This window comes from Gobio gobio, assembly GCF_949357685.1.
Source record: "Gobio gobio genome assembly, chromosome: 17".
Taxonomy (NCBI): domain Eukaryota; kingdom Metazoa; phylum Chordata; class Actinopteri; order Cypriniformes; family Gobionidae; genus Gobio; species Gobio gobio.
In genome coordinates, this window is record NC_137110.1 from 22,443,602 (window position 1) to 22,463,761 (window position 20,160).

A 20,160-nucleotide genomic window follows, 5' to 3' on the forward strand; every position below is an offset into this window, starting at 1 on the left:
AAGTGGTATTCAAAATTTGCTTATTTTGGGCCAGTAAGTATATGAACCTTCCTTGTTATTATCAAATCCCTCATCTTCAATAAAACATCAACCACTTAAAACATATCATGACATGAGATGATGAATGGTTTCTTTCCAGCCCAAAATAAAAGTTGTAGAGCTGGAAAAAAATAAACACCAAATTGGGCCAGACCCAGGGAAACACACCCAGCTATGACATGTGACACTAGGAGGTCATGGACCGCAATAACTCAATAATAAGAGCAAATCACATGACAGATAGAGCTACTGACAAGACAGATAGTTGAGGGATTTGGATTTGTCTAGGCATGGGACATTCCAAAAATGGATGTTCATCTCATTGTTTGGCATGTTGTCTGAGCCACTTGTTGGTTTTTAAGCTCTTTATAATGAGCATCCACTGCACCAGCGCTACTTTATTATGACTGAGATACTATTATAGTTTTGATAACATTTTGAATTAGATTTATTTTTATATTTGCAGTTTAGTTAAAGTTTTAGTTATTTTGTGCGTTTGACATTTGTATTTTTTTTTCTTTGTCTATATTAGTTGAAAGTTTTAGTTTTAGCATAATGGCTGTAATAAAACAGGTTTCCATTTTATCTTTTATTTCAGTTCAAGGTTGTTGTTTTTTTAATGGAACTTTAGTTTTAACTACGTTTTAGTTTCAGTTAACATACATACAAATACAGTATATACACACACACACACACACACACACACACACACACACGTTTATTTATTTAAATAAAATACTAAATTCAAGGAGGAGCAAATAAAGAATTTCAGTGTGTCAATCTGACTTGTAATTTCCGCTACAGTTGTGAGAGCTGCAAAATAAATTCTGAATGGCTGCACATAATGCTCCTACTGCCAGAATCAATGCCCTGGCTGGGTGCATTACTCACTGACTCAAAGGAAAACTAAGCATCTGGACAGGAGATCACCACAGGGATCTGTTTAACCTGACCTGGTTGAGCCAAGCTATAACACATTATAGATGTCACATAACAGGCCAGTCAGCTTTCTGAGATTTCTACACTACACTACCTTTCAAAAGTTTCGAGTCGATAATTTTTTTCTGTCTCTATTTAAAATAACACTTTTATATTTTAATATATTTTAAAATGTAATTTATTCCTGTGATGGATGGCAAAGCTGAAAATCCAGAAGTCATTCCAATTGACCTATCGGTAAGGCCGCCCCTCGAACGCAGATGAGCAAATGGCAGTTGAGTATCAGTTGCGCTGGGACCGGAATTCTGACATCTTTAGGTTTCAGCGCCACAGAGATACATGGGAAAATCCGAAGCTCTCAGCGGTTTGATGGTGTTTATGCTACAAAAATGGCAAAACGATGTGCCTGGGGTACTGCAACACTGATTCCAGGTATCCTGAGAGGATTTTCTGGTGGTCACACTCTCATTAAGTTACGATTAAGTTAGTGATTCCCTGCTAACATAATAACTAACTGTTCTCACTTCATGTAACGTTACCAGTGTAGGTCAAAAACACAAACGAAGGTCTGCATTTCAGTACCTCTCCATATTAAACTGGTTAAATGTACATTAATTTAATCTTACCCTGCGGTACATGAACAGTGTTGATGTACATTGTAGCGATCGTGACGACCGTAACACGAGGCTTCTCCCGTTTGCATTGTGATCTGTAAATCCTAGCTTCCAAATTAATCTCCCACATTTATTTTAAAATCTTTTATATATTTAAGTCCCACTTGAATGCTCCTCGACGAGAAGTGGTCCTTCTGTGCCACAGAATTTTTGTATATCTTTTTTATATTTCTGTGAGTTGTTTAAAGGTCTACATTATCTGTCTTACTAAGGAGGACTCCTATTTTGATGGGTATTATAGTCTATGGGTGGTAAAAGGGAGAGTTTCTCTGAGTTGTTTTCAGATACAAAGTTTACAGTTTATAAAGCACCCCTGAAAAGGCATACGGTCTGTATATGTTTATTTACTGTTAGTAACGTTAGTTGTATGAGTGTTTTTGTATAATTTGCTGTGTATGTTAATGATAATGCAACGGAGAGAGAAAGTTTGTGAATGAGATGTTAATGCCCACTTCTGCTTTGTTTGTTCAACTCTTACGGTGATTTTTTTTTGTTTTGTTTTTTTTTGTGAAAAACAATGTAATTAACTTCATAAACCATCAGTAAAGTTTGGCCATCATTCAGACAGGGTCCGCTACATTCTGTGTCCAAAAAACAACTTGGGATAAGGTGTTCACACTGACAGCTGTCATTGTAAGACTGTTAGCAACGCCGTTTGTTTTTCCGAGTTAGCAACAGTATCTAAGGGGGGCGGGGCTTACCGATTGGTCAATTCTGATTTGGTGCTCAAGAAACATTTTCTAAAATAAGCGACCCCTGGTTTTGGGGGGTAGGGTCTGCAGAGGGTGCCAACCTGTGTGCCATTAATTGACGGATGCACAGAACAACAGATAAACACTTTCTCTCACGCATTCAAGTGGGCAATTAAAGCAATCTGCGAACAGAAGTGGTGTATTTCCAGAAATCAAGCAGAGTCACATATAAGCAGACTTGTCAACTCTGTACATCACCCCTGTGCAGCTGTATTTCAGGAGATTTTGTGTGAAGCCCCAAGAATGACTTCAAGGACTGTGGTGATGCTTAAAATATGCAATGCACAATGGCCAGCAGCATAAAACAAGCTGACAGTCTTACTCTACACACTCACAGGTAATTTATTCCTCTCAGACCGGCGGGGTCACACTCAGGGGTAGGCAGCCGCCTCCAGCTCCACCGCAGGTGTCTTATTAAATTGCCTGTGCTGCCCTGTCAACTCCACTGGAGTTCAACTCTAAGAGTACAGCATTAGGATAACACAGTTCTGTGTCTTTTTCCTGTCTTTAGTCCAGCCAAGTACAAGTTTCATCTGGACTTGACTGGATCTTGCTTTAGGTGTAATAGAACCTGATTGATAGATTGCTCCAAGTTTAACAATTAAAGGGATAAGGCAAAAGGCATTTCTACATGTACTATAAAACATACTGTAGTTTTCAGACCTAAAACATAACATTTCACTGCAAAAAGAGCACTTTTTGAAACTCATTTCCAAAACTCCTTTTCAACTTTATCCATTGTGGTGGACATTTTTCTATCGACTGTCTCTACAAAAAATCATCAACAACACTTATATAAAAGGTGAGCAGTGAGGTGATAAGCTGAGAGATGCAATGAAATTAGCCAATCATAATCAAGAGGACTATTCTTGATGAGTCTTAAAGACAGAGAACCAAAACAGAGTCACAACACAGGATGAAAATGTTTAGCAAATATATAACTCTTGTGTCCTAAAAAAAGCATCCATTAAGCCATTACACTTCATTGAATCTTTAGTGTCACATGATCCTTCAGAAGTCATTCCAATATGCTGATTTTGTGATGATTATAAATGTTACAAAAACAGTTGTGCTGCTTAATATTTTTTGTGGAAAATTTTTCAAGATTCTTTGATGAATAGAAAGTTCAAAAGAACAGCATTTATTTTAAATAAAAAAAATAGTAAAAACTACGTTTTTTTTACTGTGACTCTTGCTTAATACAAGTATTCAAAATCGTACTGACCCCAAACCCCAGACGCTTTTATGGCTAAGTGTTTGACCATCGCTGTACGTCTACTACGTTTGTGAAAATAGTGTTCCACAAGAGAAACAAATGGTGTTTCCTCTGTCCAAATTCAAGCAGATAGCCACAGCATGATAGTCAAGACATAACAGCTGGGGGTCTCACTGCACCAGACTAGATCTCACCACAAGTGCCACCCACGCGCCACAGCGTATATGAAAGACAGAGAGGGAGAGAGAGCCATAATGGGGACACGGAGTATGACATGTAATCAAAAGAATGAGATTAAACGCAAAGGCTGAATGATGACCCTTCAAACCACTGCACAGCCAAAACACACACATATGAAGATAAAACATATAAACACAAGTGAATTTTTTTTTTAAAAAGCTGAAAAATTAGCTCTTTTTTTAGCTATGACATTCAGCACTAATGTGTGTAATGTGGGGGCAGTGAACAATCCGGTGGAAGTGAATGGGAAGTGTGAATGCAGAACTCGGCCACAGCGCCCGCAGGCTCCCACCTGCTTTCACCCCAGCAGCTCTAGACACACACATCACCTCGTTGACCTCTGTGACCCCTGCTGACATCACCACAGCAGTACAACCACGCTGTATGAAATCTCAGCACAGCGACAGTCGTTCAACCACAACAAACCATTGCCAAATTTTCATATCCAGGACAGAACACACAAGGTGCTTCATACTTTTTTCAGATGATATAGCATTAGCTATAATATAGGACAATCTTTAACATTAAATGACTTCAGAATGGGCTTGTTTGCTTGAGAATGCAAATGCACAACTTATAAGAATGTCAGTTTGTGCTATATTTTCAGCTGACAGTCTTTCCTGCAGAAAGAAACTGGATGCGAGAGGCAGGACTCGTGCAAAACCTCTGATCATACTTCTAACGAGACCTACATTCAGAAGAACGAGACTCACAGCGTCAAACTGGAACAAACAGTGACATCACTTCCTCCTCATGGTGCCACTTACCCAAATTCCCTGAAATATCACAATATAATAATCTGCTATTATTATTTCACAGTTAGACAAAACTGTAATAAGATACAATTCTCAACAACAAGATTTGTACAATAGTTGCTTAATATGCACAGTATATATGAAGAGTTCAGATGCAAAAGCCTCTTAGTCCGTCTGACGTTTTTCTTTAAAATAAGCATTTTTGTCAGGCTTCTATGTATAGGTTTCTACCTAAGCTGAGGCTGGGATTAAGTGGGTTTGAAATCAAAGTATTTTATGAACCTATACTATATGCGGAGAGCATTCACTCAGTATTTGTTATCTCATTTTTGACCGAAGTGGCTTTTAGAGGCTTTTGCATCTGAACTCTTCATATAGTCCAATAGTATATTTGGAATAGGTAGACCCCAAGAAATGTATTACATAAAATGGACCCAAGAAATACGCATGACCAAAAATCTTTAAATCTCTTCATTTCACATGAACAATATACAATACACAACATCCACATTTACATGGACCAAACGGATATACAAAACAGGATAACCAAGCAATATTTATCTCTATAAATGGCACTCAAAGACAAAAAATAAATAAATAACAGCATGACACATGAGCAATTATTTTAAGAGCAAGATACTTTACATTCTGTCCCTCATCTGAATCCTCCATTTAGTCGGGGACGTCCTCTCCAGTCTTCCCAGAAAGACACCACGCAATGACCTCAAGTAAAGCAACTGCTCATTAACACTTCCACAGCTTATTCGTGTAGCTACTCAAGTGTATTTCAGCTGACCAAGACAAAGATCAAATTCTCTTACAGTCAAAAATAGGTCTTTCCAAAGACAATTAAGGGATAGATGCTAAGCTACTTAAAGCTTAAAAGGTAAGCCAAGGCTGAAACTTTTGGGCCCGGTTTCACAGACAGGGCTTAGACTAAGCCAGGATTAGGCCTTAGTTCAATTAGGACATTTAAGCAACTTTTATAAACGTGCCCAAGAAAAAAACATTGCTGGTGTGCATCTTGAGACAAAAAAATGCCACTGACATATTTTAAGATTTGTCAGTGCAAGATTCTTTCAGTTAAAATAGCTCAAACATGCATTTTAGTCTAGGATTAGCTTAAGCATTGTCTGTGAAACCGGGGGTTAGTCTAACAACTTCTAGGCACAATAATAAAATGTATAAAACTAAAAAAAAAAAAAAGTAACTTCGTACATGCATTTAATTTTTATTAAAAAATAGTCCTTTTTAATTATTCTAAACAGGTGTAATTTACAAGTTACGAAAGGTTGTCAAGTTCAACACACTCTATAGACCCCCTAAGTAGCTGTGGAAGACTAAGAACATAAGAACTGAACACACATAATAAGTTTATTTAAGTTAATCAAATCACAGCTTGATTAAAATCTTTAAGAAAAGCTCCAGAAAAGTTCCAAAAAGGGAAGTAAGGAAGTTTTTGCTCTTGAGGTGGTAGGATATAATTGACTCAAAATGCAGAACACATCTGCAAAACACAATCCTGAAATGCAAGAGAACACAAAGAACCGAGCCAGAGCCCTGAGAGAGAACTTCTCAAAATCCACAAATCCCAGGACAATGTGAGCTCTGAGATTACATTTGTGAATGTCCACAACTATTGCAGGAATTTGTTGAGGGAACAAATTAGCTCAAAACATAATAGAATCAGTAGTTTGTCAAATCATGTTGATTTAATCAGTTAAGGATTTTGAATTAATCACACACGTTAAATCACATAGGTTCTTTATTGGCGTCCATGATTCCATGAAGACCTTTCCATTGAAAAAAATCTACTGACTACTGGGTGGTTCTTTGAAGAATATTTTAATAAACTAAATTTTTTTTTTTTTTAATTTTAAGAAACAGAAGAACCATTTTGGGTTCCTCAAAGAACTATGGCATCACTGTAAAAATCTCCCTTTGGAAACCCTTTTTTTTTTTAATCAGGTTTTTCTCCCACCTCCAATTAAATTTTTTATTTTTATTTTAATCTTGGGGCAAAATACCTAATATTTTAATTAAAGACCAGAGTCAAGTGAAGGGAGAACAAATGGTCACACAGAACTAAACTAATGTTTTGGTGCAAGACACCTTGACTAACATTATAAATGGTGGGAGGAATGATGAAAAAGTATATATTATTGCCTATATAACAATCAGCAGCACCTGAAAAGAAGAAAAGCTAATGGACTGTATATTTCTAACACTTAAATTTTAGTCACATCCACACCAGTCACATAAAACTGACAGCGTGCCGCTCTCTACAAAACATGCTTATTATGTTCTTCAAAAGAGAGGTTCTTGAAAAGGGCAAACCACTCAGTAAAAAGCAAACCAATAAAAGAGGGGACTAAAATACATACTAAAAACACTTACACTGTACATCGTATGACATTCATGTTAAAAAAATAATATGCATGTGCAAGACCATGCACTGGATTTTAAATGTCATGATTTATCTAGAAAATAACTCTTGCCTCTATTAAGACAATGCATAATTAATCAAATCACAAACTCAACTCATAACTCCCATAAGTACCGGAAATCCATCACTGGTCAATTGCCTGTATGAGTAGGAAAGTCTATGGAAGTTCAAGCATGCTAGACTTTAAAGGGGAGCCCTGGGTGATTTGCCCTCAAGTAGAGGGTTGGTCACGGCTGAGCATTTGCAGCAGCACAGATGTCATGCTTTTGCCACTGCACACAAATATAACACACTCCAGATAGAAAAGGCATCTCTAAAGCAGCACATTATATAACCATAAATTTAGCATATTTCAAGTGCATGCCTGCGAGTGTTCAGACATTGCAAGTGTTCCGCGCGCTGCAAACGTTCTCTTTACTTGCAAACCTGCGATAACTTTTGAATTCTTGAGGAATATCTGGTGCAAGTGTGCGCCTAAACATACTTAGCCAGTTAAATCAATTGTGGTAACGGATAAAACCAGAAGATTATGATCTCATTATGCTAATTTATTCCAGATGCCAGGGTTTTTAAAACACTTCAGCATTCTGTTATGGTGATAAGTGATCATAATTGGCATTCAATTATGAAAACAGCTTTACCTTTCAAACACCGTTTACAAATTTCCCCCACTCAAGAGTACTCGCATTCAAGTAGCCTAAGAACACCCTGAAATAAATCTAATTCTAGAGTGACACACATTTGTGCCACACTGAAATGGGAGCCCTCGTCCCTAAATATTGTTTATATAAATAAATAGCCCTCTTTGCCTGGAAGGACAGAAAGAAATATTGTCCTGTATATACAGCAGCACAAAGAAACACACTGAATAATGTCTGTATAAACAGGTAACCCCCCCCCCCCCCCCCATCTCGAACATTAGCCTTGAGCAAAGCCTGTGTAGTGAGAGATAATAATAGCAAATATCAACACTTCGTAATGCATCTTTAATGATTACATTTTTAAATTCTAATATCTAATCCAAATTGTCAGGCAGCTCCAGCTGATTTCATGCTCTCAGATGTGCAGCCAAAAAAAATATGGTCTAGTTTTTTCCCCCAGTTCTTTCTCCTCTATGCAATCACTCAAAGGGAGTTTTTATTCTCTCTGCAACCACTCCACCATTTTTTCTTAATCTTAGAGAGGCTGATCGCCCTAACACAAGTGATTGATGACAAAGATCTGCAAAGCATGCACCTCATGCCATACGTTTGTCAAAGATATGAATGACAACAGCTAACTGCTTTGTTCATACAACACTTATCAACCTAAACGGCTCTCAAAATCATTTTGGAAGTCCTGAAAACTTAAAGGAGTAGTTCACTTCAGAATTAAAATTTCCTGATAATTTACTCACCTCCACATCATCCAAGATGTTGTTCATGTCTTTCTTTCTTCAGTCGAAAAGAAATGAAGGTTGAGGATAGGGATGTTAACGATTAATCGATGATCGATTAATTGTCGATAATACATTTTATCGATAAAACTTATCGATCATCGATTAAGCAGGGTCACGTGCGTCCTGCTCAACTGCAAAACACCGGAGGAAAAAATTAAGCGAGCGCACTGGAGTTATGTTTGGGACCATTTTACAGCTGGAGTTACACCTTCACAACTAATAATGATTATGATTGGAATTGTCATATCACATAACATTAGAGCAATATTGTAATAAAACATTGTGACATTTTTTGGGTTTAGTTGCTGTGTTTCATCGCGGAAGTGCACGTCCACAACATGAGTCACGCATTCTGACTTGCACGTAACTTTGTTCAAGTTCACTTGTGCATTCACATCATTTTGTGCAGATGTCATTTGTAATATTATATATTTTGTATATATCTGAACAATCGCATATAGGATGCGTTTCTTTGAGCTAAATAACACGCTAGCAAAGAGCTTCAGTGTAGGCTACCGGTGTTCATTCAGCGCTTCAGCACACGCAGCTTAAACAGCAATGCACAATTAATAATAACTATGATTGGGACTGTCATATTATTGAATAAGTAACAATTAAATGATCAATCACATCGACTCGTTTTACAATTCTATAGCCCTTTATTTAGATTAAAACCCCTTCTCATTCATTTGGTGAGGAACATGGTGTTTTGAGCAGCATTTTGCACACTCTATCATGTTGTTGGCTATAAGCCACTGATGTAGACGCATATTGCAGTATTAAGGCTAACGATTAATCGATTAATTGATTGTTAATTTAAACGACGATAGATCATGGGAATTAGTGTAAATTGAGATATAGTTGAGGAAAACATTCCAGGGTTTTTCTCCATATAATGGACTTCAATGGGGTACAACAGGTTGAATGTCCAAATTCCAGTTTCAATGCAGCTTCAAAGGGCTCGACACGATCCCAGACGAGGAATAAGGGTCTTATCTAGCGAATCGATCTGCCTTTTTCTTATAAAAAGTATATACTTTTTAACCACAAACGTTTGTCTTAGGCTGCTCTGTGATGCGCCATATTACGTAATCACGTTGGAAAGGTAACGCCTGTTTAAAGCTGCATTGAAACTGGAATTTGGACCTTTAACCCGTTGTACCCCATTGAAGTCCACTATTATGGAGGAAAATCCTGGAATGTTGTTTTCCTCAACCTTAATCTCTTTTTGACTGAAGAACGAAAGACATGAACATCTTGGATGGAGTGGGAGTGAGTAGCCTAAATTATCAGGAAATTTTAATTCTGAAGTAAACTACTCCTTTAAGGGAGACACTTTAGTTATAAAATGCGGTTGTGTAACTCTTGTCTATATGAACACATCCTAAATCTTATGTCTTTGAGAAATTATTTAAGGTGTAAAATCCCTCCCCTCCACTTTCTAACAATCAGCCTAATCAATGCACACTTCACAGTTTGATCACCTTTTGCAGCATTTTTTTCTGAATAAACTGATCATATTAGGCAGGCAGACAGATAGACAGAACTTTGTGAATACTCATTTGAAGCTTTTAGGTATTTCATGTATAACAAATAAACAGATAACCTATAAAGCCATAGCCACAGTACTGTAACCAATAAAGTTTCACATCTGTACATCTTAATCTTACAGGTCACTGTTTCATTATAATAAACTGTACGTTAAAAAAAAAACTCCAGACAGCACGAAGAACAATGCAAACACGCACATAGATGCCTTCTTACCTTTGTGCTAACGATACACAAACAGTCCATTCTTCAGAGCGCGACCTCTCAGCATCTCATTGCGGCTGCTCTAATCCTGTCGCTAAAATATGCGAATGCATATGCATGAATGCATTGTGCGCGCGACATGAACTTACTCTCAGTTGAGCAAACAACATACGCTTCCATATACTCAGAGAAGTCAAGTTTGCATCACCTCATGTTTCCTTTCAGCGGCAGTGCGTCGGGGATGCTGAGGAGGAGTAGGACGCCTGCACTCATATTGACGCGCATTCAGAGTTGATAAGAGCACCGTAGGGGGAGACCGACCAGCGTAATGTGCTCCCCTCACCTCTGGACGCGCGCGCTCCAACAGTACGTCACTGTGTGGGTAACCGCGAGCGTTAAACGCCTCTGCCCTCACTCTGCCGTTTCAACATCAAACAGATGACTTCAGACAACAACGAAATAATGTAAAAGTTCATCGCATTCATCTGTACCATTCCTGTTAGGCTACTAAGTTTGAGTAGTAACGTTTAAACGTTTTTATTTTTTTATAAATCAAGGGAGATACAAACTTTAACATTTACAATAAAATATGATTAAGAAAAACGTGCCATTTGTTATTTTCATTCATCCTAGTTTGTTGGTAGCCAAAATACCAGTACATAGCCATATGTTTTAAATGTGTTTTTGTGAGTGTTTGTTTTAGGCTTTTTTGCAATATCTTCACATTTCAAAAGCTTCAGTTGCCCTTACAAAAACGTTAAGAGCATTCATTTGAATCTATAGTTCCATATACACCGATCAGAGGTGAAGTAAATAACACTGATTATCTCTTCATCACGGCACCTGTTAGTGGGTGGGATATATTAGGGAGCAAGTGAACATTTTGTCCTCAAAGTTGATGTGTTAGAAGCAGGAAAAATGGGCAAGCGTAAGGATTTGAGCGAGTTTGACAAGGGCCAAATTGTGCTGGCTAGACGACTGGGTCAGAGCATCTCCAAAACTGCAGCTCTTGTGGGGTGTTCCCGGACTGCAGTGTGTCAGTATCTATCAAAATTGGTCCAAGGAAGGAACAGTGGTAAACCTGCGACAGGGTCATGGGCGGCCAAGGCTCATTGATGTACGTGGGGGAGCGAAGGTCAAACAGTGTGGTCGAATCAAACAGACGAGCTACTGTAGCTCAAATTGCTCAAGAAGTTAATGCTGGTTCTGATAGAAAGGTGTCAGAATACACAGTGCATCACAGTTTGTTGCGTTTGGGGCTGCATAGCCGCAGACCAGTCAGGGTGCCCATTCTGACCCCTGTCCACCGCCGAAAGTACGAACAGTGGGCACGTGAGCATCAGAACTGGACCACGGAGCAATGGAAGAAGGTGGCCTGGTCTGATTTTCGACAGGTCAGGACAGTTTTTGCAGCAAAAGGGGGACCAACAAAATATTAGGAAGGTCAGGTGCCATTACATTAAACTTAAAAAATATTTTACTGATCATTAAATATCTTTCTAGGAATGTTAGACTCACTCAATTACAGTTTCTTACATGCTTTCGATCATTGTGGAGAGGCAGAGGTTTGAAGGGGGAAAAAAATAAAACAAAAAACACAAAGCTATAACCACATCCTCTGTGCCAGACTGCCAGTGGAGAGATGCATTTCATCTACATTCAAACACTCATCTGATTCATTTGAGACTTCATAGAAATGAGAGCGCTATGCATTCATGGTAAAACACTTTCTATCCAGTGTGGCAGATTACTTCCAATCCCAACAGAAGGAAAGTCTACCCACTCTCAAAAATAAATGTGAGCAACAATTTAAATGAAAAATGCATGACCAGCCCTTATCCAATTTAAATGAGAAATTAACATTATTAAATAACAAGATAACACTAAATATTCTGCACTTAGTGTCACAGAACTCCTATGCAATATTTTAGAGTAAAACATTTAGGCCTGGTTTCACAGACAGGGTTTAGATTAAACCAGGATTAGGCTTTAGTTCAATTAGGACATTTAAGTACATTTTATAAACATGCCTTAGAAAAAAAGCTTTCAGTTAAACATGCATTTTAGAATAAAGGGGCATTACATCCTCGATATCCTTTTAAGCACAAGTTTAACAAATACTGGAGGTTCGGAAGTGAACCAGAGCTGAAACGTAAAAAAAAAAAAAAAAAAGAAGAAATCATGAAGTGTCTCTGAATGATCTTACGCAGCACAACTGTACAAATACAGATACCAACCACAATCCACGTTCTATTGTGAAGCAATACACTCACAATCATCCTGTTTTTCCAAATATCAACACAGCTCAAAAAACAAAAATAATTTAATTTCATTCATACAGCATTGCCACACCTTGTCTATTATTGATCCGCCAATAAAAATAGTCAACAAACCTGAACGAGGATCAACCATTGCATTTCTATGAGCAATACAGTAGTGCTGCTTCGTTCGGAATGAATCTGTGTTTTTGAATGAATCATTGAATGAATAACAACTGCTTCCACAAGACTAAAGAATCATTTATTCTTGTCAAGTTCAGCATCAACAATGGTGTCATAAATGGTAGCATTTACTCTGCATCCAAACATGCCATTGAATGAAGCATAAATATAACAACATAATATTCTGCTTACCTTTTCGCTTTGAGCATGGATGTTGGGCACAGTTTCTGTTGGTCCAGTGGTGCTGGGAGGGTTAGTGAGATTCCATTCATTAACAGGAGGAAAAGGTTCTGTGGTTTTAAGGCTTGATGGCTCAATGGGCTTATCCTCATTATCCTGGAGGCTCACTTCATAAAATTCCTGGATATCTGAAAGAAATAACAGGTTGTAATGAAGTACATGAGATTATAAAGCCACCAATCCAGCTATAATCTCTATAAATGTTCACAGAATCACACTTTTAATGAAAATACAGATTTCACATTATTCAACTTATGTGTGTGTGTGTTCTTTTGAACTTTTCATTTATCAAAGAATCTTGAACAGAAATGGTACACTACTGTTTTCAACATTGCAGTCTTGATGCCCTAAGTGTAATGCATCAGTGAATCAAGCCAGTGACTAAAACGATAAACTTCACATCGTTTCTGTTAGTAGCATGAAACAAAACCGTTATTTAAATGATCAAACTACAGAAAGCGATCAAAGAACACTCTTTATAATGTTCGGATCTGTCAATCACACGTCGTGAGTGTATCTGCACACTTGCCCAAACTGCCGCTATAATGAATGACACTGTTATGCTCCAAAACAAAGCTTTATTAAATTCATGTCGACATCGTGTTTGCTGTTAGTTGTGGTGAAAGCATTTTGTAAGAGAAATAACGTTTCAATGACGAGATCACTGCATTCACGTGATCAAAAAGACTGCTCATCACTGCAGCCGTTCATGTAATTGAAAAAGATCTAAAATAATGCTTTAATCAACACTTTGATGATTCGTTCATCTCGAAGGCTGTGATGGTAAAAAAAAAAAAAAACTTAGTTTAGTGGGTTTAGAGGGGTTCCACATGTTACAAAGTTCGTAGAATAAGGAGGAAGAAGACAGGGTCGCGTGGCTGGGACTTGTGTTTATTCAGAGCTCTCAGATACAAACAAAATAAACTTGCGCTCTCAACAACTCGGTACAATAAATAAACTTTCTCAGCTATCTTTCCCCAGCTCTCCATCTCTCTGCTCCACGAGTGCCCAGTCCATCTCTCTCTGGACTGGCATTGCTTGCAGAGCCTGATGGCGTCTCGCTAAACCACGCCCACTCCGCCACATAATCTAATACTCATTTCAAATGCAAAGATGTCATCCAATCACAACAGTGGGACTTTCAATGAAGTCTCACAGCAAACACGCCCCTTGAAACTGAGCATTAAAGCCAGAGGGCTAATATCAGTATAGAAAAAATGCCTTTTTTTTTATAAATTATGACTTTTTTTATGTAAAAACCATACTAACAATATAAGTACACCTCAGGAAACATGTTCAATGTCATGGGACCTTTAATATTCCTTTGGCTTTTCAGAGATACTGTTACTTTTCAGCCTAAAACACTCAGATGGACTAAAAATAACACCATGAAACATGAATACTCTTTATGGTTGTTAACAGCAATTTCCTGGATTCATGCAGAGATCAGGCCAAGCAAAATGATGAGTTCAAATCATGGAAACATAATGGTAAGAACGTTGTAACCCTCTGAGCGCAGCATAACTGGAACTAAATAGAGCAATGATGCATTTCAAATGCCTCTTAATTAAGTATTGAGGGATTTAAGTATGCACCGCTGTGCTTTGATTTGTCAAAAGCTTATAAACAGTGTGGGCACCTAAAGATGTTCTAAATTACAATAGGGTAGGCAATGCTACTCTTACATGGTTTGCAACTGCCAAAATCAATTTGTCAAATATCTCACTTCAACCTTTTGAAGATGCACACTAACACTGTGCACAGAGCAGACAGTATAAAACAAATAAACAAAAATATATGATTTCATAGCTATTTCTGGACATGTTCCGCTGGACTTTTTGTAACAGTAAAATTCTTATCACCACTAATTTCTTCCATTTTATCTTAATTACATAAACTCCCAAAAGAGTCAGCCTAAAAGGGAAACTCGAAAGATTTTCCCAAATTTATGAAATAGACACATTCTGCTCTTCTGCTTAAGACAAAAGATTATATTTTAAAGAATATTGTCAATGGGGTCCCTCAACTGTTTGGTTACTCATATTCTGATGACAGAATTTTTAAGCGTAAATAGCCTGTCTTGTTGGCAAAGGCTATTTACACCAACTCCGCCCACCAATGTCTGGTTGGGCCACACAAGATTAAAAAAGACACACACTTGAAAGTAGTTTTTGAACAAGATCGACTCCGCCTTTTGCCAAACTCGCTCTTTTTCCCATCACATATCAGATCGGAAAGGCATTTATTTTCAATAAAAATGAAGAAAATATTTGAAAAGTGGAAATAAAGTGCCTAACAAGTGTTGAATAATAACGTATTTATTGGGTAGGGCTAGGGGTAGGTGTATGCAGGGCATATTGTCCCAAAGGCGTCATCAAATTGTTTTAATAAATATAATAATTTATACAATGTTATTATTGCATCCTGTTAATGTACAACAATCATGTGGAGCAAAAAGCATCTAACCGCTACTTGCATGTATTGCAAAGAACTGCTACTTTTATAAAGTGTAAATAGAATGCATCTCTATTTTCACTTGGTGTAAATAGCATATGGCCAAGAAAATGCTGCAACTGTCACTTAGTGTAAACAGAATATTTCACTATTGTCACTTAGTGTAAATAGTATCTATTGTAGGGCTGCACATTTAATCGAATTTGTAATCGGGATTACAATTACAGATGCCACAATTATGTAATCGTTCAATAAAATGTAATCGCAATTACAAAATAAAAGTCCACTTATATTATTCTGTGTGCTTAATGTGTTTTTTTTTCTCCATTGTTTTATTTTTATTTTTGGTATAACATTACAATACCATGCATATTTTAACTTTTTTTATTTAAAGAAACCAATGTATATTTTACTTTTTGAGGATTAATGCTATAGAAAAATCAATAAAAGTTTTTCAGGAAGAGTGTTTTCAGCTTGTTTATTTTGATATAACAATATGGCATGCAGTCGCTTCAAACAATGGCATAAAGCTATTCAAATCGTCATTCAATGTAAATTGTGATAATCGTAATGAATAATCGCAATTACAATTTCAAGGGAATAATCGACAATTATGATTTGTCATAATCGTGCAGCCCGAATCTATTGCTAAGAAAATATGCTATTTTCACAGTGTAAATAACATCTAATTCCTATTTAAAGCTGCAGTTCGTAAGTTTTGCCTCTTTGTCGCCATCTGTGTTTGAAACCTGTAATTGCAGTTATTTGTGGAATAATCATCTTTACGCGAGTTGTGCATCTGCATGGCTCCTCATGAATGAACGGATGAATCTAATATTTTGAGGAGTATGTGTGGCTTGCTGCCACTCACCGCACCGGTGTGGATACTGTACTTCGGAATATCAGATTCTAAGTCTTGCAAAGTATGACCAAAATAAGAATTTTCACTGGAAAATGTCATCTGAACAAGTAACATGTTTGCCACTTTTGTTATGACCACCTGAGAAAAAACAGCATCGTCAGATCACATCAAACCGTGCAAATTATTATTATTGTTATACTTTGTTCTCAAATTGTTAAAGGTGAACTATGTAGGATTTTTGCAGTAAAATATCCAGAAACCACTAGGTCAGTGTTATATATTTTGTTCAATTGAGTACTTAAAATATCCCAAATGTTTCCAACTATTTGTAAATCGTGAGAAATTGCTATTTTAACCAAGGAACCGGGACGTGTGGGCTATGCGTGTGAGGGAGTCGCCTGTCGATTGCGTCATATCTGCGTTCCCCTCGGTTTCCGGTTTTATTCAGTGAAACACTTTACTCTCACTGCAGTGTGAACAAGTGTCATAGCAGCCGCCGAGCGAACGTCATAGCTTCCTTTTCAACACACTCAGATATATCTAATACGATAAACAGAGTTGCGTTACCTCATATACTCATGACTGGAAAAGAGGAAGTGGCGCCGGCAACCGTGTCATAATAAAAGTCCGGCCGGCGATTATGCCATAATAACAGTCCCGCTCTTCAATCGCTGCTGCAGCCTTGCTCAGCTCCACAACACTCGGCCCTGCTCTGCTTCAGACTACAGTAATGTTAATAATCACATCCATGAACATGATTTCTGCCCGAGTCCTATCCTGACTGTTTTCCACCGGCTGTGAGGTGAAGACCACATGTCCCAAGATTCTGCGCTCAAACGTGGCGTCATCAAACTACTCCTTTGTTTTGAACAGGCGACCTCTAGTGGACGGAAAAGTTACATAGTGTAGCTTTAAAGGGTTAGTTCACCCAAAAATGAAAATTCTGTCATTAATTACTCACCCTCATGTCGTTCGAGACCCGTAAGACCTCCGTTCATATTCGGAACACAAATGAAGATATTTTTGTTGAAAGCTGATGGCTGAGAAAGGCTTCAGATAGGCCTCCATTGGCATTCAGTACACTTATACTCCCAAGACCGATAAAAGGCACTTAAAACATCGTTACAAAGTCCATCTCACCACAGTGACTCTACAATAATCTTACGATGCGACGATAATAGTTTTTGTGCGCAAAAAAAATCAAAATAACACCTTTTTCCAACTTGTTACTGCCTTCCGTGTGTGCCTCCACGACGCATGCGCGAGAATATGACGCAGATCCGGCGTTCGGACAGATGACCCAGAAGCGATTTGTTTACAATCAGAGGAAGACGCGCGTGTCTAAGCTGTTGGATTCTACATTGATCGTGCTTTAGGTCTCGGCGTAGTGCTCAAAATGGGGCTTAAGTGTGCATTTCATGGATTCCCGAACCCCGGCGCTACGTCATATTCTCGCGCATGCGTCGTGGAGGCACACGCGGAAGGCAATAACAAGCTGGATAAAGGTGTTATTTTGATTTTTTTTTGCGCACAAAAACTATTGTCGTCGCATCGTAAGATTATTGTAGAGTCACTGTGGTGAGATGGACTTTGTAACGACATTTTAAGTGCCTTTTATCGGTCTTGGGAGTATAAGTGTACTGAATGCCAATGGAGGCCTATCTGAAGCCTTTCTCAGCCACCAGCTTTCAACAAAAATATCTTCATTTGTGTTCCGAATATGAACGGAGGTCTTACGGGTGTCGAACGACATAAGGGTGAGTAATTAATGACAGAATTTTCATTTTTGGGTGAACTAACCCTTTAATGTTAACAACATCAGCATAGAGTGACGTTTATTAGTGTGAATTAGCGTTACCTGTAGATTTCAATTTCTGTACAGTCTAATCTTTTGCTTTTGACTACGGGTAAATCTCCAGTTGTCACTGATGATTGTCGTTTGGACCTTTCTGGATTACAATCTGCCATCAAAATGATACGTTTAATTATTGCAGCTGCTGTGAGAAAAGGCTTTAAATGATCTGCCATCTGCAGCATCCTCACATTCACTATAGCCTACTAGCCGGACTCCTTGTACTATACAGATGTGACGCAATGACGCAAATACGAACGCACCATGCTCAAACTTTCTACGGAGAGCTACCAGTACCACTCAAATAATAACACATTACAAGCTTACCGTTGTGAATTGGGGCTAAGGTAAGGAGATAGTTTTGAACACTGGCTGGTTATATCTACTGGATTTTGGATAATTTTTAACAAAACAAAGTTACGGACTGCAGCTTTAAACAGTACAAATAGCATCCATCTCTATTTGCACTTAGTGCACTTAGTGCAAATAGCCGCTGCCTTTTTATTTTTGGGTGAACTAACCCTTTAAGATTTTATAATACTTTCCATGAGCATTGAAACCCTGATTCTTTCCCTTTTCTCTAATCAACATTTGTGAAAAAATTCCCACAACAAGTTTAAAATGCTATGTGCAAATACCATTAATTGCAGTTGAATAAAAGAACAAAAACAATGCTGCTCAGTAACGCACCACTGAACTTGTCAAACACAAATCATGTTGAAGTCAAACCTGTTTCACCATTTCAACACACAAGACAAATAGAAACGACCTCGAGGAAAACATTGGTTGTTCTAGCAGCAACTTACCTATAAGAGCCTGGAAGAGTGTACTCTGAAATATGTTGATGACTCTCTCTATTGATAGTCTGAGATGAGGGTCTCCAGTCTGACTGAGTTTAGTTCTGTATTCCTCCAGAAGCTGCAGTGCCCTCTGAGCATCTGAAAACAAAAATCGTTATAAAGCACTGCTGAAAAATACTGGCCAAACGGAAGAAAATAAGAGGTTTCGAATAGCCTGTATATTAAGAAAAATATTTACGATCTAAAATATTGGCTATTCGGTAGGCTGTATGCATTTTAAAGATACCTCACCTTTCTTTCTCACTGGCATGATCAAGACTCCAAGATTCAAAGTCCCACAATTTGTAAAAGGCGACTGTTGTAAAGCATTGGAATGAATGACCGATCACTTTCACTTTCAGTCGCGTCACTTTGATTTCGCCGTGTTCAACAATCACCGGTGATCGCTGACCGGGTCAGAGTGACATGTGAGAGTGAAAGCTCAATATCAAACAATCGACCAATGCAATAAAAACTATAAACGAGCACTTCTCTCATAACCTGCTGTCAGAGGCGGCAGGACCCCGTGGGCACTTTCATACAACTCTGGACTTATATCAACTTTCTGCAGACGAATGAATGGAGTAAATCAGAACATCGCGGTGTGCATTAGGCTACAAAGATTTGGAAAAACTACATCCGATCTGTTGCAATGGAAGTGGTAGAATAGGCAGAAAATCCCTGTTGAAGTGCAAGTAAAGTTCACTCGCAGAAGGGTTGCCGTCCATACATCTCTCCCGTTTCCTTCTGACTGGAGTCCTGGATCCTCACACGTCCGTAATCGAAACTTCTTCAGCGCAACACTTCCTCTTTCTTCTAGTGTGCCCGAAATTCCCAAACTTTCCTGCAAAATGGCGACCTTGATATGCAAACAGATCACATGATCTACTGATATACTGCCTTCCCTCTGTGCTCAAAGGAATCGGCGCTCAGGTTTCTTCACTCAGCTGCTGCGAGAAGGCAGGCAGCCGGTAAAAGAGCTCTTTATTAAGTTTATCCTCACTTTCAGTAATGAAATCTGGAGAAACTATATAAGAACCGTAGAACATCAGTCTCGTTCAAAGTAGGCTATATAGGAAGCACTGTGCCAGCTAGCTTACTATATTTTATTTCATTTTAAAACTTAACCGACAGTGAAATAGTTATGTATATAATCATTTTTATATAGGCTATATTTGTTCAGGCTATATGTTGTTATATGTACATCATCCCTCATTTTGA

At 38.1% G+C, this 20,160-nt stretch overlaps 1 protein-coding gene across 1 annotated transcript in view; it reads right to left on the bottom strand.

Moving 5' to 3' along the window:
• LOC307141331 (disks large homolog 1-like) overlaps positions 1 to 19,806 on the bottom strand; it is a 57,691-nt gene extending 37,885 nt beyond the window's left edge. Inside the window, exons 1-3 of the mRNA XM_079841440.1 lie at positions 19,192 to 19,806; positions 18,907 to 19,038; positions 12,885 to 13,060 (exon numbers count right to left, since the gene is read on the bottom strand). Of these exons, the coding sequence (XP_079697566.1) occupies positions 12,885 to 13,060; positions 18,907 to 19,038; positions 19,192 to 19,210 (327 nt within the window). The 5' untranslated portion in view covers positions 19,211 to 19,806. The remainder of the gene's footprint in view (positions 1 to 12,884; positions 13,061 to 18,906; positions 19,039 to 19,191) is intronic.
• Between the last annotated feature and the right edge of the window lie 354 nt (positions 19,807 to 20,160).